Below are 22,820 nucleotides of genomic sequence, written 5' to 3'. Positions count from 1 at the left end.
ATGGAAGAACTGTAGTGCATATGACTATAGTGCATTGTTGGCTTAAGTTTCTCAAGTGGACATCCCAGGTTCAAGGACAATGAACTGACCAGGTCAAACCACAATAGCTGTTTACAACACGAGTTTCTGTGTGTAAGTAAAGCAAGAAGGTAGCATTTCATACTAATGTGTATAGATAGAGGCTTTAACCCTATAAAGCCTACAGTATCATATTTTCTGCATGAATTTCTATGGCCTCCAAATTATCAACATGATCAAAAATTTGCAAGATTCACAAATGTGCCTTCTGTAATTGATTATGTAATTGATAGTTTACCCTTTTTAATAAGTAAAAGGCCTTTTAGTATGATTCTAAAAACGTAGGCTAAGTATCAAATATGATACAACAGGCTTTTGAGGAACAATTATTTATACATCTCTCAATCATCATTGTGTTGCATTGCATTATGTTATGGACCCAATAATTAAAACTCCAGAGCTTTGAGCATAAAACCATGCATTTAAATATCATCTTACAAAGTCATATTTTGGGGAGATTTAGGCCCCGTTTCACAGACAGGGCTTAGACTAAACCAGGATTAGGACATTTAAGTCATTTATTTTTAACATGCCTTAGAAAAAACATTATTGGTGTGCATCTTGAGACAAAACAAAGGCATTGATATATTTTAAGATCAGTCAGCGCACGTTTCTTTCAGTTGAAACAGCTCAGAATTATATTTTAGTCTGGGACTAGGCTTAAGACTTGTCTGTGAAACCAGGGGAGAGAGTTACAGCTTATATTGTTATGTCTGTTATACCGTCATAAAAACGTAACAGATTTACAAGCTGTCAGGATGTTCGTCTTCTATACAGGTTCTATAAGCGGTTCCATTTCAACAAAACTGATTTTTCTCACTATTATGTCATATGCCAGGCTTGACAGGGTTAAAGAGCCAGTGTCAGTGTTTACAGGGCTCTTGTAAATGTTTACAGACCCCGTTATGATCAAATAATACGAAGAGAATGAAAGGGTGTGTGATGAAATTATAATACCGTTATTAGAGTTTACCTCCTCCGCCTGTTTGCGCAGCGCTTTCTCCCGTTCATACTGCGTGATGAGCTGCTCGTTGTCCTCCTTGAGGAGCTCCAGCTCCACCTCGTGCTCCTGGTTCTCCGTTAACACCGAGTCGAGGTTCTCCAGGACGTTCACCACCAGCGGCATCAGCTCCTTCACCACCTCCTCGTCGTAGCTCTTGATGAGGCGCTCGAACTCGCGGTAAATGCTGCTGGCCAGGCCCGACACCCGCTCTGACATGACGGACACGGCCCCGTAGTCATCCTGGTACACCACCTCGTCCAGCTCCATCATCCTGGCGGCGTTTGGTCGGAGCTCGTTACTAGAGAAAGAGTAAATAACACACCGGCGACGCGAATAGAAATGGCGAAATGGCGAAACGGCTTCTATGAGTTCATGACAATGTCATCAGGTGCACATGATGCCGCTTCGCTCCACGGCCCGGTTGCACTAGCGACCGCCGGATTTCGGGACGCACGACCGTGTAATATTCAGTATTTGTCGATCAGACGGAGCTCACGGGAGGGGACGAGCCCTCTTCGCCGCCGGTGCTCCTGCGCCACAGTGTCGGCGGCTCGATCACACGCGCCTCGCCGCTGCTGCTCGACGATCCTCCGGTTGCGTCCGTCTCATCGCTGCGCTGGAGCCAAACCCATCGCATCGCATCACGCCCAGCGAGCGTCTGTGCGACGATGCACCTGCCTCTCAACAGCCGCAGCTCGCGAGCACAGCCATTACCGAAATATCAATAGAGGAAAAAAATACCCGAGTATAAATAAATAAATAAATACGAGAATAAATAGCTACCGTGCTATGTGCCTATGGGTTCGCGTTGTCATCGACAATCGGAGCGTTATGTGAGACTGATCATTTTTGGCATCACAGATCAGTCCGGTGGCTCGTGATGCTGTTTCCGTCGGGGACCCTCTCAGACTGACGATGAGGATGGAGGGGCAAGCTGACGTCACAGCGCATCGCTGCTGTGCTCCGACAACCTTAACGACATGAATTATGCTATTTAATGTATCCGATGCCGTGAACAAGTATTAAACGCAAACATTAGTGCATTGATTAATACACACATCCTTCTTTACCCCATCGCATCCCATCACCCCCGGCGGGCGTCTGTGCGACGATGCCCCTGCCTCTCAACAGCCGCAGCTCGCGAGAACAGCCATTACCGAAATATCAATAGAGGAAAAAAATACCCGAGTATAAATAAATAAATAAATACGAGAATAAATAGCTACCGTGCGATGTGCCTATGGGTTCGCGTTGTCATTGACAATCGGAGCGTTATGTGAGACTGATCATTTTTGGCATCACAGATCAGTCCGGTGGCTCGTGATGCTGTTTCCGTCGGTGACCCTCTCAGACTGACGATGAGAATAAAATACACACATATTTATACATATATATTTAATTTTTAATGAGCTAAAAAGCATGCACGTCACACCTCTGTTTATTAATTTGCACTGGCTACCAATAGTTGCTCGCATTAAATTCAAGGCATTAATGTTTGCCTACAAAACCACCACTGGCTCTGCACCCATTTACCTAAATTCATTACTTGGGTTATGTGCCCTCTAGAAGCTTGCGTTCTGCAGTGAATGGCGTATTATTGTGCCATCTCAAAGAGGAACAAAATCACTTTCACTGACTTTTTCATTAACTGTACCCTCCTGGTGGAATGACCGGCCCAACTCAATCCGAGCAGCTGAGTCCTTAGCCATCTTCAAGAAACAACTAAAAACACATCTCTTCCATTTTTATTTGACCCTCTAACTCTAGCACTCTCTATTCTAATTCTATTCTTTAAAAAAAACTTGTCCCTTTTAGACATGCACTCTATTCATTTACTGCTTGTTTTCTTATAAAAAAAAAACTAACACTAGCTTTTCTAATCTTTTCGTATTCTATTTGTATACAATTAACAAAAAGCAAAAAAGGCCTTTAACACTAGCTTGCTCTATTCTTTTTCTATTCAATCCGTTTTCTTTTTATTTATTATACAATTTTAACTGCGTTAAGCTGAGACTTATATCACTTGCATATCATTGCTCTTTTGTTGATTTTGATTGCTTCCATTGTCCTCATTTGTAAGTTGCTTTGGATAAAAGCATCTGCTAAATGTAATGTATACACACACACTCACACTCTCAGGGCTATATACACCCAGGCATCTAGGACTTTCCAGATGGCACCAACCTGACTGTATACCTTTGCTGTAGTTTTAATTAAACACTGTATTAATAGAGTGGTGGAGATATTTTTTTCTAATATTTATTTAATATAGAAACAAATGGTGCATAATTTACAGGTGTCTAGTACCATGAAACCCGCTAAAAATACAAAACATTAAAGAACAAAAAAAACTCAATATACAGTACTTTCATTTCAGTTTTCTCTTTTGACTGCAGGAATGAGGAATACCAGAGTGTTAAAAAATAAATAAATATACCGTTTATAATGCTACACATACTATAAAATCAGGGAATATCAAATTCAGCCTCCACCCTGAAGGTCCTTTTCCCATATTTTACCCGTTATGAAATAAGTAGGTTTAAATAGATTTTTATACATTTACAAATATTTTACATGGCAAGTATAAATTAATTTTGTATCTGACAGTGATGACACTGAAAAATTAGACTAAGAGTTTGCACAAAAACATGAATCCAAATTAATTCAGTTACATAAACCAGTTAAGTTGTAATTATCTAGTCTGTTTTGTACTTACTTGGGTTATGTGCCCTCTAGAAGCTTGCGTTCTGCAGTGAATGGCGTATTATTGTGCCATCTCAAAGAGGAACAAAATCACTTTCACTGACTTTTTCATTAACTGTACCCTCCTGGTGGAATGACCGGCCCAACTCAATCCGAGCAGCTGAGTCCTTAGCCATCTTCAAGAAACAACTAAAAACACATCTCTTCCATTTTTATTTGACCCTCTAACTCTAGCACTCTCTATTCTAATTCTATTCTTTAAAAAAAACTTGTCCCTTTTAGACATGCACTCTATTCAATTTACTGTTGTTTTCTTATAAAAAAAAAACTAACACTAGCTTTTCTAATCTTTTCGTATTCTATTTGTATACAATTAACAAAAAGCAAAAAAGGCCTTTAACACTAGCTTGCTCTATTCTTTTTCTATTCAATCCGTTTTCTTTTTATTTATTATACAATTTTAACTGCGTTAAGCTGAGACTTATATCACTTGCATATCATTGCTCTTTTGTTGATTTTGATTGCTTCCATTGTCCTCATTTGTAAGTTGCTTTGGATAAAAGCATCTGCTAAATGTAATGTATACACACACACTCACACTCTCAGGGCTATATACACCCAGGCATCTAGGACTTTCCAGATGGCACCAACCTGACTGTATACCTTTGCTGTAGTTTTAATTAAACACTGTATTAATAGAGTGGTGGAGATATTTTTTTCTAATATTTATTTAATATAGAAACAAATGGTGCATAATTTACAGGTGTCTAGTACCATGAAACCCGCTAAAAATACAAAACATTAAAGAACAAAAAAAACTCAATATACAGTACTTTCATTTCAGTTTTCTCTTTTGACTGCAGGAATGAGGAATACCAGAGTGTTAAAAAATAAATAAATATACCGTTTATAATGCTACACATACTATAAAATCAGGGAATATCAAATTCAGCCTCCACCCTGAAGGTCCTTTTCCCATATTTTACCCGTTATGAAATAAGTAGGTTTAAATAGATTTTTATACATTTACAAATATTTTACATGGCAAGTATAAATTAATTTTGTATCTGACAGTGATGACACTGAAAAATTAGACTAAGAGTTTGCACAAAAACATGAATCCAAATTAATTCAGTTACATAAACCAGTTAAGTTGTAATTATCTAGTCTGTTTTGTACTCAAGAATCACGGATACCTCCTACCTTGAACAATATTGACTTGACTCCGTAACCTAAAAAAAATAAAAATCAGCAAGCACATGCACAAGTAACTTTTCAAATGAAGATTTCTGTTAGTTTATTTCAAGCAACATGGCGAAACATCCTTTTGTCATGGAAAAAAAAAAAGCAATACAAAACGGCATACAAATGAACAATACAGAGGTGTATTGTACGAAACAGGCCTCTGTGACATCATCGCAGCCAGTCACATTGCCAAGCAACCACTGAAGTATTTTGGGCAGGGATGGCACCAGTAATGTGGGAAATGCCCACACACACACACACACGCATACGTGTCATATTTGACCTTCCAACTGCCATGTAAAGAATTAAGCAGATGGCTAATGTGAGGAAAGGCCAAATTCAACAGAAATATTAAAGAATCAATGGTTCAGCAACTCTTTTCAAGTACAGAATCAGATGATTATCCGAGTTTAAGGGTCTCTGGTTACATTCAAATGCATGTATGGACATTTTAATAGGGTGATATGTTAAAGATGCCTGATTGTACATATTCTATTCATGGTCAAACGTGTGCTTTGGCGATCATCAGTTACAAAAACTGTGCGTTTGGTTAGCCATCTAAACTACTACTTTTACGTTTGGCTTGGTGTCTTGCTCATTATTTAAAAAAAAAAAAAAAAAATTGCAAGAGCAGAGTAAAAAATTAGAAATGAAGTCACCTTATTGCACAAAAGAAACATTCACTGGTTTTCAAAGGAAGATCTGAATACGCTGATACTGAAGGGTTTGCTTTGGCGACCAACAGTGGTACCAGTTGAACACTGCATAGACTGTGCTGAGTTTCATGAGGCAAACTTGTATTTAATACATTAGCAAATTGAGAGAACATAATCATATAGAGAAACAACCGTCAATGCAAACCATTTGAAAGAAAACATAACCATTCCGTTTTTGGAGCGACAGCAACAGTGATTCTATGTAGATGGAAAGGAAAAAGGAAAGTGAGGAATGAATAAAAAATAAAAAAAAGTGCAGAAGCAAAAAAGGAATGAAGAGTGGCAGACTTGAGGGGGGAAAAAAACAAAAGAATGAGAAAGGATCAGTTTTAGTACAGGTTAAAAGCAGATGGAAGAAAAGGAAGTGACCATGATGGCTATGGCTAATAGAAAACCACACTGGACTTTCCACCTGGTGGGTTGAGCACTTTGTTGTGAGAACGAGGGCGGGGTCCGAGGCGTGGCTCGTGGTCCTTTTCTGTTGGTTGCTGTGTGGCTGGCTCAGAATTCTGATTGGCTGCGGGTGCAGGGGCTGCTGGCTCTTTTTCAGGTGTTGGTTGAGGGGGCACTGGCTCCGCCTTCACTTCCTCAACTACAGTCTCCTTCTTAGGCACTGGGGCTGCAAGAGAGAGAAAAACGGTGGGAAAGGGAACTGCCAACCAACAATAAACACTGAGGTGAAACAAACTGGGGCATGAAGAACAGATGACTAATGTTTTCTTTACCTGGTGGATCTGGAGTAGCAGGTACACCCACACTTAAATTGTCCTACAGAGAATAAAAGGGCATTAGAGTTGAAATGGGTGGACATTTTCAGATTTTTAGAGTGGGAAGCATAATAAAAAAAATAATTATGAATTTGAGTCACATACACTCCCATTTAAAAATTTAGAGATGGTAACATTTTTTAAATGTTTTTGAAGAAAAAGCTCACAAAAGGTTGCATTTATTTGATCAGAAATTGTTAGAAAAAAAAAGTAATATTGTGAAATGTTAATTTAAAATTACTTTCTATTTAATATATTTATTACTCTGATGGCAAAGCTGAATTTCCAGCATTAATCCAGTCTTCAGTGTCACATGATCCTTCAGGAATCATTCTAATATGCCGATTTGCTGCTCCAGAAAAAAATACAAGGTGTAGGCTAATGGGTTTGGTCTACCTTTGGTTTGTTGGGATGTTGACTTTTCACAGAAGGTGGGGTCGACTCTGAACCCGCAAAGATGTTACTGGCTGCTCCACCAGGGGGAACTGGCTTGCTCTGAGTCGAAGGAGCCACTGGCTCCCCAAATATCCCACTGCTCTTTCCACCTGAGACAATAACAGACACATAAATCAGAGTTTATTGAGATACACCAGTGCTAGAACACATGATGCACATTCCTAAAAAAACTTTATAAATAGTTGTTAATTTGGCAAGCGACAAAATGCAGATCAAAGGTTCCTTTTGTAGCTGCTTACATTTTAGAGCAAGATGGAATTTACTAATTTAAGGGAGAGCAGTTTTTATTGCAAACAATCATGTCCGATTATATTCTCAACTAGACAACCATATATGTAACACAATTTATCAGCTTTGTAGCACTGTTCCTTTTATGTCATTAAGATATTGTTATAATTTATTATGTTATGTTTTTCATATAAAGCTCTGGGAAAGTTTAAAAGACCACTCGCAGTTTTTCTTAAATCAGCATCTCTACATGTATGGCAGCCGTTTCATTCCAGTGTCTGTTGAATTCCAACATCCTTAATTTCAAAGGCAGCAGTTCATAAGGTCAAGCTGCAATCTAGACATTGAGGACAACAAAGCTACAGACGGGCAGAAAGCAAAAACAACTCTCCACTGATCGTGATGACAGCCAATTCTTTCGAATGTCACCCAACAACCGTAGGATGACATCAAGTGACCTACAAAAAGAATGGCAAACAACAGCTGGGGTGAAGTGCAATGAGATGACGGTTCGAAACAGGCTTCTAGGGCAAAGTCAGAAAAAAGCACTTCAACAATGAGAAACACAGCTGAGGTTGCAAAAGACCCTAAGGACTGGGCCTTCTCGGATGTGTCCAATTTTCAGCTTTGCCCAACACCTGGTCGTCTAATGGTTAAACGGAAACCTGGGGAGGCCTACAAGCCACCCACTGTGAAATTTGGTGGAGGATCGGTGATTATCTGCTTCAGCAAAGCTGGAATTAGGCACATTGGGCTTTGTGAAGGGCACATGAATCAAGCCACGTACAAGGATTTCCTGGAAGAAAACTTGCTTCTTTCTGCTCTGACGATGATCCTCAACTCTGAGGATTGGGGTTTCTAGCAGGACAATGTTCCATGCCACATGGCCAGGTCAAAAAAAGCTGTGGATGGAGGACCACCAGATCAAGACCCTGTCACGGCCAACCCAATCTCCAGACTTAAACACCTATTATGTCAACCAACAGCAATGTGAAAGACTGGTAGAGAGCATGCCAAGATGCATGAAAGTTGTGATTGAAAATCAGGGTCATTCCACCTCAGGGTCATTTCTGAACACTTTTAAAACATTAGCATTGTATTTTTTTTTTTAAATAAATATGAACTCGTTTACTTTGCATTATATGAGGTCTGAAAGCAATGCATCTTTTTTGTTATTCTGACCAGTTGTCATTTTTCGCAAGTGAATGCTGTAAATTACGATGTTTATTTGGAATTTGGGAGAAATAATGTTCATTTTACTTGAACGCATACCTATACAATAGTAAAACCAGAGAAACGGATCATTTAACAGTGGTCTCTTTTTTTTATGAATGTATTTTATTGTATTTTTTATTTATTTCTTGTAGGCGCTGTTTTGTTTATGAATGTCTCCGTTTGTGAGGACTTAAAGTTGTACTTATGTTAGCCTATTGTTTTGTTAATGTTGAAATGCAAAATAAAAAAAACCTCAATTATAAAATATGAAAAAAAAATCATATAGAGAAAATATAAGATTTTTATGATAAATTGCGATAACATTTTTGAAAACAAAGCACGTGTTTTTTAAATTATAGTTATATATGTATTCGTAGGTATACATTTATCAAACAAAACAAGACGATATTTTTCTGTATAATTTCTGGAAATTCTATCATGGTGTACAATCTTGTGCTTTGTACGTTCTTGTTTAAAAAAAGAAAAAATATTTTTAGAAAGTGACTTGACAAACTGCTCACACTGAAGCCTCTCAAATCTCAGCACTGGGATGCTTGGGTTGCTTGTAACCACATTAAATCACTTAATAAGATGCAGTGCACTATTTTAAATCAGCAGGCTCGGTGATTATTTGCTTATTTATTTGCCTTTCATATCACTAGTTTAGCTGCCACCCAGCAGCGGGTGACAAATCACTGTCAGGAGTTTCATTCTGATGCATCTGTTCAGGAGATGGTCACTCTACATTGACTCGGGATCAGGAATCTGTACACGGAGGCTATAAAAGGGAATCAGTGTTTATTTTAAATTTAGACAATAGGCTTGCATGCTGTAATGTATTCTGGTGTGCTCTCATTGCATGCTCTCTTGTGTAAGTGGGGAGAGTTATTGGCATCTCCGGTTCCCCACGTGTTGTTTTTGGATCAGTGCACTGAGCAGCAGGTCTGGATGCCCTCCGAGTAAAGTGACTTGACAAACTGCTCACACTGAAGCCTCTCAAATTTGCTTGTAACCACATTAAATCACTTAATAAGATGCAGTGCACTATTTTAAATCAGCAGGCTCGGTGATTATTTGTTTATTTATTTGCCTTTCATATCACTAGTTTAGCTGCCACCCAGCAGCGGGTGACAAATCACTGTCAGGAGTTTCATTCTGATGCATCTGTTCAGGAGATGGTCACTCTACATTGACTTGGGATCAGGAATCTGTACACGGAGGCTATAAAAGGGAATCAGTGTTTATTTTAAATTTAGACAATAGGCTTGCATGCTGTAATGTATTCTGGTGTGCTCTCATTGCATGCTCTCTTGTGTAAGTGGGGAGAGTTATTGGCATCTCCGGTTCCCCACGTGTTGTTTTTGGATCAGTGCACTGAGCAGCAGGTCTGGATGCCCTCCGAGGGACTCCACACACTTCCTGACACTCTTCTTGACATACACACACATTAACAGTGTGCATAATTTATTTATTTTTTTAAAATAGGCTTATAATCTGTAGGCCTTCCTAATCGATAACAGAAATGTAATATTTTTCTATTAGGTCTCAGCCTGACGTTATGCAATTATTTTCAATATTAAATTAAATTTTTTTGATGTGAATATTTGCTTTTTAAAAGAGTGGTGTTTGCATGGTTTCGTAAATCTCTAATGTTCAACCAAAAATAAATTTAGCAGCCCAAAGTATTATAAATAAATTGCACCGCCATTCAAGTTAAGCTTGCTCATTCCAGCACTCTTTACTGATATCTTTTGCGTATGAGTGACATTTGTTTTGTGTGTCTGTGTGTTTCCTTTAATGTTTAATATTGTTTTTTTGTTTGGTGTAGATATGCATGGTAAAAGTGATATGCCATAGTGTCAATTAAATTAATGGTCAACAGTGCTCAGTAATCTGAAAAACCGTGTATTTTTGCATTAGGAATACGTCTGGAAAAAATGTGTATATATAGATAGACTTGTAAAAGCAATCCCTAAGTATATTTAAGCACAATATTGCATAGTTGGTGCTTTTATAGATGCACATTATGATATTATTGTTTCTATATATTTTTGTTTGTGTATGTGTGTATATATAAAACACTTGCTATGCTTTTCTCAGCATGTGTTCAGAACTGACGTACTAACCCTCTTTCCTTTCCTTTCCTCTCTGTTTCTCAGGTGCAGAAGCAGGTCCCTCTGTGTGTGTGACAGCCACTGCAGGTTCAGCCGGAAGCTCTGGGGCAGGTGGGACTTCCAGATCGGCCCCAAAGGTCCAGGGTCCTGCAGAGAAGGAGGAAGGGGGGAGTCAGAAACGAGTGCGCAGACAGTGGGAGTCTTGGAGCACTGAGGACAAAAACAGTTTCTTTGAAGGACTTTATGAGGTGATTTGTCAGCTTTAATGATAATAAAACTCACTGAAAGTTCTTGGCGGATGTTTGGACTTTTAGTAAATTGCAGATTTTTTAGCGGTGTTTTGAGAATTAGTACTTCATATGGGACAACAACATCTCAAGAATTACTAAGTGAATTCCATTATCAACGTTTCCATCCCTCCCTGACTTGCCAGGGACAGACTGATATTTAAAAGTCCTAATAGGTTTAATTTATTTACATGTCGTCTCTAAAGGTATAATTGAGGTCTGTGATGTCTTTTATTGATTTATTTCTTAGTAAGGTGTAATTTGTCATGCACCTGAAGGGTTTTTGTATTACATTGAATCTTTTGGATAACAGTCATTCTCTCTCCTGTCCTCTCATAGCATGGGAAGGATTTTGAAGCTATTCAGAACAATATTGCTCTTAAATATAAGAAGAAGGGTAAACCAGCAAGTATGGTGAAGAACAAGGAGCAAGTGCGGCATTTCTACTACAGGACTTGGCACAAGATCTCTAAACACATTGATTTCAACAACGGTGAGACTTACAGATGCACAGTTTATACTTTGTATGACATTTACAGGCTGCAGTGGAGTCCTTTGTTTGATAGGATGGTATTGTCTTGTGGAAAGCCATCCTCTGTCCTGCTGCTCACCAGATTGTTAGTTGTCAAGATTAGTTCCTAAATATATTCACTACTGTTCAAAAGTTAGTGGTCAATAAGATTTTTTTTTGTTTTTTTGAAAGAACTAAAAGTCACAGTAAAGACATTTCTAATGTTACACAAGATTTCTGTTTCAAATGAATGCTGTTCTTTTGAAGATTATATTAAAAGAATCCTAAAAAAAAAAGTTGTAAAATTGCATTTTACAATTTTCATTCACGCTAACAGATGCTAATGTGAATGCGTTTTTATTATTTACCTTTACCATTATTAAACTTGAATGTCGAAGGTAATGTACACATACAGTAGGTAACAAATATCAGGTGCAAACAAGTGCTAATTTCAATAATCTTTTTAAAAACTGAACAATAACTGAGCTAGTTTTCTCATATTATTTATTGACTTGCATTCCAACTGAGCCTTATTCTTTGCATGAATTCTTCTAAGATGGTGTACCTGCAAATACATCTTTGAGTTAGCTTTTTTTCCACCAATTTTCATAACGCATGGCTCACATTGGCTTTTGTTTCCCATCAGGTCACACATAATTTGTTTGTTCGTCATTCAACTTACCACAGCAAAGATATACCTGTCATCCAATTTAAATTCAGTCTGTCACCTTCATCTTTGGAGTTGAATTTTCTCGGCTACCATGCTACCTGGTTTTTGTTATTCACACATTATCAAATCATGAGTGTGCCCACACCATGCACATTTGCTTGCATGTTAATGATTATACAGTGGTGTGAAAAAGTGTTGGGTTTGATGATCTGAAACATTAAAGTGTGACAAACATGCAAAAAAATCAGGAAGGGGGCCAACACTTTTTCACACCACTGTATATCATATCCTTATTCTGATGTAGTAGCATACTTAAATGTAATATAAACAGCATTAACCTCCACTGTGACATTCCTCAATTTCTTTTATTTTATTGGTTGATTCAAGGTGCACTACCATTCAAAAGTTTGAAGTTTTATACTTCCATTCAGCAAGGATGCATTAAATTGATCAAAAGAGACAGTAAAGACATTTATAATGTTACAAAAGATTTCTGTTTCAAATAGATGCTGTTCTTTTGAATTCATCAAAGAATCCTGAAATAATGCATTATGGTTTCCACTAAAATCAGTTACATAATACATGATAAATTCTCAATGCTCTTATTCCTCCTTTTTCTGTTGCTTCCTTTTGTCCATCTTTCAGTGTATTCACGTGTGCTGAAAAAGTCCTCCCAGGAGCTCTATGGCCTCATCTGTTATGCTGAGCTCAGGAAGAAGGTTGGAGGCTGTGAGTATATCAGGCAGTGGGTTTTGTTGATCAAGGGGGTACATTTTAAGTGTTTGCACATGGGGACATTTTGAATGTAACATTCTTTGGTGTCTTCCTGTTTCTTCTAGTGATGGATGACAAAAATGTGGCCAAACTAAATGAGCTTATACAACAGGGGTAAGTGTGTGTATGTTTATTTGAGAGAGAAAGAGACATGTTAATAATGCACAGTATTTATTATTTAGGTCATGCCTAATGGGAGCATCTACTGTATATCTCCGTAGGTTATGATCACATTGATCTATAATTTTGTTTGTACATTGTTTCAGGGCCACAACAGTGCGTTCCAAAGGCAGAAATCTGAGGATCAAAGCTCCCATGTGCCGCGCGCTGAAGAAACTCTGCGACCCAGATGGTGTGTGTGAGAGAGACACAGAGAGTTTGCTTTATAGACTCTTAAAAGATTGATTTTGTTAGCAAGTTAAACAGACTGAATAGAGGTAAGAAGAGAACGCTGACAAAATGGAGCACTCTGGGTATTTAGGTGACCAGGGCGGTGGAGGAGTGTGCCATGGCTGCTCTCCAGGGTGTAGGAGGAGTGGTTTTTCATGGTTTCCATGGTTTCAGGCTGTGGGGCTGATTGGGAAATGGGCGGTGATGCAGATTTAGGCCACCATCAGAATCATGGAGATGGTGATGCTTCATGGTATTTTTTTCCTCTTTTTCTCTGGTTTAGGTGTGAGTGATGAGGAGGATCAGAAGCCTGTGCGTTTACCCTTGAAGCTGGCTGTCGAACTTCAACCCCGGAGCAACCACTCCTGGGCTCGGGTTCAGAGTCTAGCCCATAATCCTCGGCTCAGGTGAGCTTCACTAATGTGCACACATGACCTCTCTCGAATTCCTCACTGATCCACCTCCTTCACATAATACATAATTATTATTTGTTATTTCATTGCTTATTGCAAAATGTTATTTTGCAATCCTTCTGTAATCTGCAGATTGGTTGGATTTTGGAAGTGGGAATAATTTAAACAGGAATATTACTTTAAATTTTATATATATATATATATATATAATTAACTTAAATTATTTTAGCAAATGGCTGCAATATAACAAAGAGTGAAAAATTTAAGGGGGTCTGAATACTTTCCGTACCCACTGTATATATATAAAACTGTTGTGTAACAGTTCACAAAATTCACAGTTCGGTTTGATACGACACAGTGGTGTCATGGTTCGGTACGTTTTCGATACGGGAGGGGGGAGTAATTTGTTACGTCACAATGTTGGAAATATTTCTGTTTGGATATCACGCACAAGCAACGTGCAAACTTTGCGCAAGAGTTATGTCGGAGAACGTCTTAATATCGATCAATTCATTATCCAGAAAGTGAAAGTAAAAACGGAATGATGGAGTAATGACGGAACTTTCGGCATCTGTCGCCACATATTCTCTCAGAGACAACAAGAGATCAATCTACTTTTAACATATGCTGATAATGGTATATAGCTAACTGTTTTAATTTATTCCCTTAATATTTCTCTTGTGGCCCATACATAGTGAAAAAAAATGAGAAGAAACTTATTTCATGTTAAACAGGTTGTTTTGAAGGTCGGTGGTTGAAATGGGCTAAAGCTTTTAATTTTATTGATTTTGATTGATTACTGCAGTCTTAATATTTTAATTATAGGCATATAATTCATTGTATAATAGACCTGTTTTAAAATACCTTTTTTAAGCATTTTAATTTAGGAGTAAATGGCCTTATCTTATCCTCACAGTGCATCAGTTATGCGGTAGCCTAATATTGCATGGCAAATTAATAATAAAATAATAATAAAAGCAACTTTATTATAATAATAATAATAATAGCCCTAATAATAAAAATAATGTAACAGGCCTACATTAATTGGAAATGCCACATTCTCTTAAAATTGGCAATAATTGATGTTTTTGACAATATCTCTGACTATCGTCGATACAAGATCATCTTTCGATGCACTCCATCAAGGGGAGGTTATTGCAGGGCCACTGGGCAGACAGCACGTTGCCCATTACGTCGTTTGGGCTGTCTTGTTGAGCGTAGTGGCACTGAGAACATTTTTCACACACTTTAAGCTCTTTTATTTTCCAAATTTAATAGGATTAGTCCAACGAATCGTTCGGTTTGTAATGCGTACCGATCTGAAATCCTCGTACCGAATGGTTCAATACGAATACGTGTATCGTTACACCCCTTTTATGTATATATATATAATTTATTTATTTCTTTATTTGTTTATTTTTTTGATAGTATTTCGATTTAAGTTTAGTTTTCATGCTGTCAATGTTATTTTTTGGTTAGTTTTAGTATTTTCAGTGTTTTGTTTTTTTTATTTAGTTTTCAGTTTTATTTAGTCAATAAGTATTGGTATACTTTTTGACTTTCATGTTGAATTAAATAGTGATTTTATTTTATTTTAGTTTTGGAGTCATGAAAATGTATTTTGATGCATTCTCATTTCATATTGACTTCATATCGACAGTCAGCATGAGATGAAAATTTAAACTAAATTTGAAAATGTATGTATGTTATTGATCTTATTGTGAATGATTCATCTATACATGTTTTATTTTTTACTTCACAAGTTTTAATCAAAATATACAGTGGGTACGGAAAGTATTCAGACCCCCTTAAATTTTTCACTCTTTGTTATATTGCAGCCATTTGCTAAAATCATTTAAGTTAATTTTTTTCCCTCATTAATGTACACACAGCACCCCATATTGACAGAAAAACACAGAATTGTTGACATTTCTGCAGATTTATTGACATGCACTGTGAGCTGTAAGGTCTTATATAGACAGGTGTGTGGCTTTCCTAATCAAGTCCAATCAGTATAATCAAACACAGCTGGACTCAAATGAATGTGTAGAACCATCTCAAGGAGGATCAGAAGAAATGGACAGCACCTGAGTTAAATATATGAGTGTCACAGCAAAGGGTCTGAATACTTAGGGACCATGTGATATTTCAGTTTTTCTTTTTTAATAAATCTGCAAAAATGTCAACAATTCTGTGTTTTTCTGTCAATATGGGGTGCTGTGTGTACATTGAGGAAAAAAAATGAACTTAAATGATCTTAGCAAATGGCTGCAATATAACAAAGAGTGAAAAATTTAAGGGGGTCTGAATACTTTCCGTACCCACTGTAGCTTGATCTGCAGGTGAAATTACAGATTTGTCTCTGTTGACATATGCCGGACTTTTCCAATCATTTTATCTGCTTTAACCCACCCCTGCAAGCTTGTGCTCAATTGCTTCTATTTTTCCTTCTCAAAATTCAACTAACAAACAATACATAGAACCAAGTCCCTCACATTTTTTTTCTTTTTTGATAATATGTTACACTCCGGATGTACACTTTAAAATCTAATTAATTAATTAATCTTTAAAAAAAAGCATGCAAACCGATTGCCTTAAAAAACTGAGTGAAAACACTTTTTAGTTTCAGCAACTAATTCATTTTAAGTTATATATATATATATATATACCAACTGTCCAGATAACAATAGCACACATGCATGTGCTAACATAACCAAAAGAGAGACTATCACTGCATCATCAACTGCAGTTAAGGCTTTTTAAATAAATCAGTCTGTAGTCTTAATGCTTATAGTTCCAACCTCGACCTAACCACAGGCTTGGTAAAGTCAACTAAAAAGTGTTAGTTAGGACATTTGTTAGGCTTTACAGTGTGCGTCACCATACAGAAGAAAAGATCTGTCATTTCATTTCATAATGGTGTGACATTAAATGTACAACAAATTTGGCAATGCTCATTGCTGTTCTGTTATTGTAGGATGATTGTCGAGTTGCACCGGAAGGTCTCCACTCTCATTGAATTCTTGAAGCAAAAGTGGGCTGTCCAGGATCAATGCATCGTATCCTTGCATTCAGATCTCAGCCAGAGATCTCAGCATGCACAGTCAGGAGTTTAATTTCCTTCCTTTTTCCTTCCTCATCTGTTTTATGAGATACATTTGTGATAGATTTGGTTGTTTTGTTTGGGAGACATGTCAAAAATGCCTATGCTTAAAGCAGTACCCAAACCTATGTGTTTTATAACAGTAATTTCCCTTAACTTGTTACTTGTAGCTTAAGAGCCTGGCAGAGCGAGAAGCTCTGGACGGCCTGGCCCAGTCTAGCGAGTCAGAGGACCTGTTCCTGTTTCCTGCAGAGAACAGCCCGGTTAGTACTTTGCCAGGTGTGTCTCGTGTTGTGCACTCAAAAGCTTCCTGCACGGTACACTGGCAGGAGAGTGGGCGTGGCCGGACAGGTATTAGGGACTTGCCCGCAGCTCACATTTTGGGAATTCAGCCTGCAAGAGGAAAATCAGGCAAGTATGGTCCGGTGGGAGGAGACCTGAAAAAAAGCGACGGGCATCCTGTTGACGGTCCTGATAGCGGCACTTCAGCTCCAGGGTTGGAGACCAATGTAAACCCAAACCTGAGCTCTACTTCTCCAGTCAGTCCAACCCTCGCTCCATCGCTCCCCATTGGACCGGAGGGGAATGTGGTGGGGACTCTGGAGCAAGAAGCAGTGAGTCAGACTCAGACTGATGCTAGCAGGCGCGACAAAGAGACTGTGACTCAGGGAGACCCCGCCCCAATCGAGGGCCGGTCTGAGGAGCCTGGAACGGCAGGAGGGGTTGCATCAGAAAAAGCAGCACCACCACAATCAGAACCTCAAGGGCGCAATGAGGAAGTGAGTGGGACTGGACGATCTCCTCAACAAATCCAAAACGAAGGTTGGAGCTCACAGGGCTCTGAGAATGTGACACTGGCAGAAGTCTACCTCATGCTGGGCAAGCCTGGGAAGCTACTGCTGGAGTATGAATGGCAGCCTAAACCCCAACCCTCAGCTCTGCCCACCACTCAAAGTGTGCTTCGGTGTCTCCTGAGACTTGTGTCATCAGATTGTCAGTTGGCCAAAACACTACGATTCAAAAGTTAGGGGTTGATAAGATTTTTTTTTTGAAAGAAGTCTCATAGATATTATTTATAGACATATTATTGTTTAATTATCATTTGTTACAATTTAATCTAACTGTTTTCTATTTTAATATATAAAAAAAATTATAATAATTTCAGCAGCCATTACTCCAGTCGTTGGAAGTCATTCTAATATGCTGATTTGGTGATCAAGAAATATTTCTTATTAATATCAATTTTGAAAATGTTAAATTGTCACTATTTATCAGTTCAAGGCCTTTTTGCTGAATAAAACTATTAATGCCTTTAAAAAAACATGTAGTGACCCCAGACTTTTGAACCATACATATACAGTGGGGCAAATAAGTATTTGATACACTGCTGATTCAACAATCTCACATGACGTCAGCAGGGTTTTTTATTTTATTTTTTCTCCTGAGGGACAAATATACATATTTCTTCATCAGCAAATTTTTCCTCTAATCATGCTTTTTTTGTTTTTTTTTTGTCTTTAGTCCGATATATTTTCAAAGCAACGGAAAATAGGGAGGGGGCGTCCACTAAGGAAACCTCTTGTGGTTCAGGTGAGTGTGGACAGAAGAAAAATAAGTGGGGCTTCTTATCTTTACCTAGTTGCTTCTTTTCACATTGAATCTGTTCTTTTGTTGTTTTTGTTCTTAGAGCTGTCAAAGGATAAAAATGTATGTTTTTTTTTTTCTTTTTTTCAGAGAACGCTGCTGCCACGAACAACTGGAGACACTTCACCTCATGTTTGCTCCTTCTCTATTCTCTCCAATTCATCTGCTACAGGTAATAAACGCACACAAATGCGTAACACTTTACACATGCAGTGGCCGAAGTATTTGGACACTTATGCCACACTTAGATGCATGAATGTCATCATATAACACAAAATCACACCAATACATTTTATTTTATCAAAAGTTACAAACACTCTTTTAATGCAAACATTTCACGAAAAGTCCATATATATATATATATATATACACATGCACAAAACTTCTTCAGTAAAGAAGTAAGCCTACAATCTTCAGTAAGCCTAACATCAGCATGTAGCGACAGATCATATGAAGCAGGAACATCTGAAGTTGAGTTAATACAGCTGCTTGACTAAAATAACATTTTTTTTAAACATTCCACTTAAAATGTCATTTGTGATATTTGTGGTGAGAGGTTAAAATTCAAGCATATGTGGAAGCGACGTTGCAATGTCTATTTTTGTGGCTGACTGGTTTTTGGACCCCCCTCCCCGGACCCCCAACAGTAAAACTGCAGATTTTAGAGTGGCCTTTTATTGAGGCCAGCCTAAGGCACACCTGTGCAATAATCATGCTGTCTAATCAGCATCTTGATATGCCACACCTGTGAGGTGGAGGGATTATCTCGGCAAAGGAGAAGTGCTCACTAACAAAGATTTAGACAATATTCAATATACAAGATTTGTGAACAATATTTGAGAGAAATAGGTCTTTTGTGTACATAGAAAAAGTCTTAGGAAACAAAGTGTTGCGTTTATAATTTTGTTCAGTGTATATATAAACAAGATGTACTATTATTCACATACTTTCATATTTTGGCACCAGTTTATTAAAAGTAATTTACAAAAATCTCTCAAATAAGCGACTTGAGATCAAGCAGTAAAACTGTTTAATTTTTAACTCTTCAGGTTTATTGTATCTGTCTGTTTGATTTCAATGCAGTCGCTTCTTTTTAAATAATTTATGTATCTCTTTGTCAGGAACTGGTTCGTTTCGTCCAATACAAACTCGTCTCGCCCCATCGAACCGCCAACTTTCCTCAAAAGCTCCGTCCGCTACAGCCAGTTCTGCACCTGCTACTCAGCTGTCCAGTAAGAATCAAATCAAAGCTAAATGATTAAATATGTTTTTATCCACTGAACATTTGAAACCTACATGCTCTTGAATTTGTTTCAGGTGCAATTGACCTGGCTGCAAAATCTGCAGGTATTATCCCTGGCAGCCCCTGTCAGGAAGTGGAGGCCCCCAGTATAGATAAGGCCATTGTGGGGTCTGAGGAGGCCATGGACTCGGCACCTGCTGCACCTGAGCTAGAGCCAGATCTACTTGATCAGGAGCCTTCTGAGGTAAGAACTAATTCCCTTCCTAGATCCGCTTTCACTTTTGGGTGTACAATTAATCATATCTGGGTCTGTTCTCATTTTACTCTCTTTGTCTGCAGGAATCCCTGCAGAACGGTGTCTCTCCACCATCTCCAGGGGGCGGGGACTCCCTCTTGGCTCCTCCCAGTGTTGCTTCCTTATTGGATATCTCTCTACCGGGCCCCCCAGAGGAGTCTCTACCTTCTGGAGAGCCACAGACTCAAATCAGCGACTCTATTATTGAGCTCGCCATCAACTCGCACTATGGTATGGTGGGATTGAACCTGAGTATTAGAGGATCTCAGTGGGATCATTTTGTTTTAGTGGTATCTACTCGCTCACATTTCGCTCTATTTCTCAGGTGATGGATCATTGCTCTCGCCTCCTAAACTCAATGGGAGTGATAGATCCAAGCTCCTTCCCTCTTCATGTGACAGCTGGATGCCGTCCCCCACACACGACCCTCAGTGGTACCCCAGTGACTCTACTGATTCAAGTCTTGGCTGCCTGCTCTGTAAGTATGAAACACATCTCAGTTCCCTGTTTGCAACGGATGTTCATTATAGATATTATGTATATCAGGAAACAAAATGAGTGTTAAAATTATGAGTTTGAAACTAATTGATTGAGCTTTGTTTAAATTTATATATACACTAGCATTCCATAATTCTGTCAGTAAGTGTTTTGAAAAGAAATTAATACTTTTATTCAGCAAGGATACAATAAATTCATCAGAAGTGACAGCTAAGACATTTATAATGATACAAAAGATTTCTATTTCAAATAAATGCTGTGCTTTTGAACTTCATATTCAAAGAATCCTGAAAAAAATGTATTACGTTTTCTATAAAACTATAACTATAACTAAAACTTCTATAAAACTATAACTATAACTAAAACTTTTTAACATTGATATTAATAAGAAATGTTTCTTGAGTGCCAAATGAGCATATTAGAAAGTTGTTGGGATGGATCACGTGACACTTGATTGGAGTTATGGCTGCTGAAAATTCAGCTTTGCTATCACAGGATTAAATAATAAAAAGAAAACAAGTAGATAAAATAGAAATAGAATAGAGAGTGCTAGAGTTAGAGGGTCAAGAGTAGATGGAAGAGATGTGTTTTACCCGTTTCTTGAAGATGGCTAAGGACTCAGTTGCTTGGAATATTATTGTTTTTATGTTATTTTTGATTAAATAAATACAGCCTTGGTGAGCAAAAGAAACTTCTTTAAAAAACAAAAAAATCAGATAGATAGGTATGTATAGGTATCTATTCAGTATTGATACAGAGGTAAAAGAGGCTGGCTTCAGACAGAAGTCAAAATGTCCACAGTTACCTGTCTGTGTTCGTACTGCAAACCTCCATCAGTCTCAGCACTATTGACAAATCCATCCTTGTTTTCCTGATTTGCAGCAAGTCTGGCATCCCCTGATAAGACAAGAAGGACAGCCCTGCCTCCTTCAAGTAACACAGCCTTACTTGGACCCAGTTTACTGGACAGCAACTCCCACGATTGTTTTCACTCCCGTGGCCTGCCGGATGTAGCCGAGGTGAGAGGAAACACACAAAGTCCCCAGCTGCTGTCTGGTAGACTAATGTAATTTGATATGACACATTATCACCAGGCGCTCCTGTATTTGTTTTTTCTCATTCTGGCTTGCATTGAAGATAAACAGGAAGTGAGCGGGTTTCAAATGGTGTATGCAAATTAAATCAGGCATCTATCCTTAGTTTTGAAAGTGTTACACATTTATTGTTGTTGTCATTTGGCTGTTTTCTCACTACAGGTGGATACCCAGCTGGCCTGTATGATGAGCGAGAGCAGTGTCGACTACATCGCCCGCTTCAATGATCTCGCACAGGAGCTCTCTGTTACAGAACCGACCCTCCCACCTCCTCCAGAGGACTGATGCAGGGGGCGGAGCCTGTCACTGTTCGCATTGGACAGAAGAATGTTAACTGGAGTGCAGTTCAGCTGTAGGAAGTGCAATAGACTGGCAGGGTCCACAACAGCTTTTGGGCTCTAATGTGTGTGTGGGAGAGCGTTTGTGTATGTTTGTGTTGATTTATTCTGTGGCTGTCCTCTTATGAGCCACACCCAGGACATTTAAACAATAAAATAAAATTATTTACAGCGCAACCTCATGTACAGAGAAAACAAGACCTGCCATATCTGAACAAATACCGTCTTCTCATCTGTATATCTGTCTCTGACGTCTTTGTCTCACATTTGTGTGCGTGCATGTGCATGCATCTGTAAGTGGGGCTGCAGATTGTCTTTGTGTTTTCTTTCTATTGTACACAACGCATTTGTGCGAAACCCTCTAAAGCCATAGGAGTGCGCCTGCGCACACCCTCCGTTTATGAGACCTCAGATTCTGATTGGTTTATTTTCATCTGAATGTTGTAAGTTGGTGAAAGCCACACTACTGAAAGGGACAAGGGCTTATTTTTGTGAGATTATGAGGACTGAATATCTAACACACACTAAACAAAGTGACTGATAACACAAATGCAGTGTAGTTGCATCAAAAGTGAGATTGAACGCTATTTTCCCCCACAACACTAGGATTTTTGTTTCCTGCCGAATGAATATGAAGCCAATAATTTGTAGATTCTAAAAATTAGTTTTCTTATGTGAGTTTTCTTATGTGAGACTCTGTGTGTGTGTGTGTGTGTACAGATGTAAATAGACAATAACAGACCCCAGTATTTACTGCTTTTGTAACATATTGTAAATTATTGTCATTTGGATTTATTTATTGATAACTCACTGCGACAGTGTTTTTTGTTTAACATGCCAGATGCAGGCATTTAGGAGCTCCTCTCCGCTGTTTTAAAGAGTTCTGTGTTGTTAAAAGGGAGTTTTAATCCCAATGTGTATAAATAGAACTACAACAAACCCTTTTGTGCCTGTCAGTGTCATTTTAGTATATTATAGTTATTTTAGAGTTTTTATTAATATTCGTAATTTGAATTTCTTTTTTATTAATGTTTT

General features: G+C 38.2%; 3 protein-coding genes across 12 annotated transcripts in view; 1 reads left to right on the top strand and 2 right to left on the bottom strand.

The window, feature by feature from the left end:
* Positions 1-1,956, bottom strand: part of mapk8ip3 (mitogen-activated protein kinase 8 interacting protein 3) — a 31,124-nt gene extending 29,168 nt beyond the window's left edge. For 7 of the 10 annotated variants that reach the window (XM_016252918.1, XM_016252955.1, XM_016252962.1 and 4 more), the window contains exon 1: positions 1,052-1,956. In XM_016252918.1, the coding sequence (XP_016108404.1) occupies positions 1,052-1,351 (300 nt within the window). In that variant the 5' untranslated portion in view covers positions 1,352-1,956. The remainder of the gene's footprint in view (positions 1-1,051) is intronic. The other 3 variants (XM_016252968.1, XM_016252982.1, XM_016252975.1) reach the window with 1 other exon arrangement.
* A 3,667-nt stretch (positions 1,957-5,623) lies between these two features.
* jpt2 (Jupiter microtubule associated homolog 2) lies at positions 5,624-7,079 on the bottom strand (the record flags this gene model as incomplete). The annotated part of the gene is made up of 3 exons (XM_016254152.1): positions 5,624-6,364; positions 6,471-6,513; positions 6,909-7,079. Coding segments are annotated over 3 exons (450 nt in total), but the record flags the coding sequence as incomplete, so codon positions are not given.
* Positions 7,080-7,752: 673 nt separating this feature from the next.
* On the top strand, positions 7,753-21,937 carry LOC107568208 (protein cramped-like). The gene is made up of 17 exons (XM_016254140.1): positions 7,753-8,050; positions 10,571-10,773; positions 11,152-11,305; positions 12,639-12,722; positions 12,833-12,881; positions 13,034-13,119; positions 13,441-13,564; positions 16,548-16,629; positions 16,844-17,674; positions 18,195-18,263; positions 18,408-18,489; positions 19,439-19,549; positions 19,635-19,804; positions 19,900-20,086; positions 20,181-20,333; positions 21,236-21,372; positions 21,610-21,937. The coding sequence occupies exons 1-17, from the start codon at positions 7,753-7,755 to the stop codon at positions 21,730-21,732; spliced, it is 2,943 nt and encodes a 980-aa protein (XP_016109626.1). The 3' UTR covers positions 21,733-21,937.
* Positions 21,938-22,820: the final 883 nt, after the last annotated feature.

This window comes from Sinocyclocheilus grahami, unplaced genomic scaffold (assembly GCF_001515645.1).
Source record: "Sinocyclocheilus grahami isolate Dianchi unplaced genomic scaffold, SAMN03320097.WGS_v1.1 scaffold27.1, whole genome shotgun sequence".
NCBI lineage: Eukaryota > Metazoa > Chordata > Actinopteri > Cypriniformes > Cyprinidae > Sinocyclocheilus > Sinocyclocheilus grahami.
Note: the sequence above shows the minus strand (reverse complement) of the source record. Positions and strands in the feature narration are given on the sequence as shown.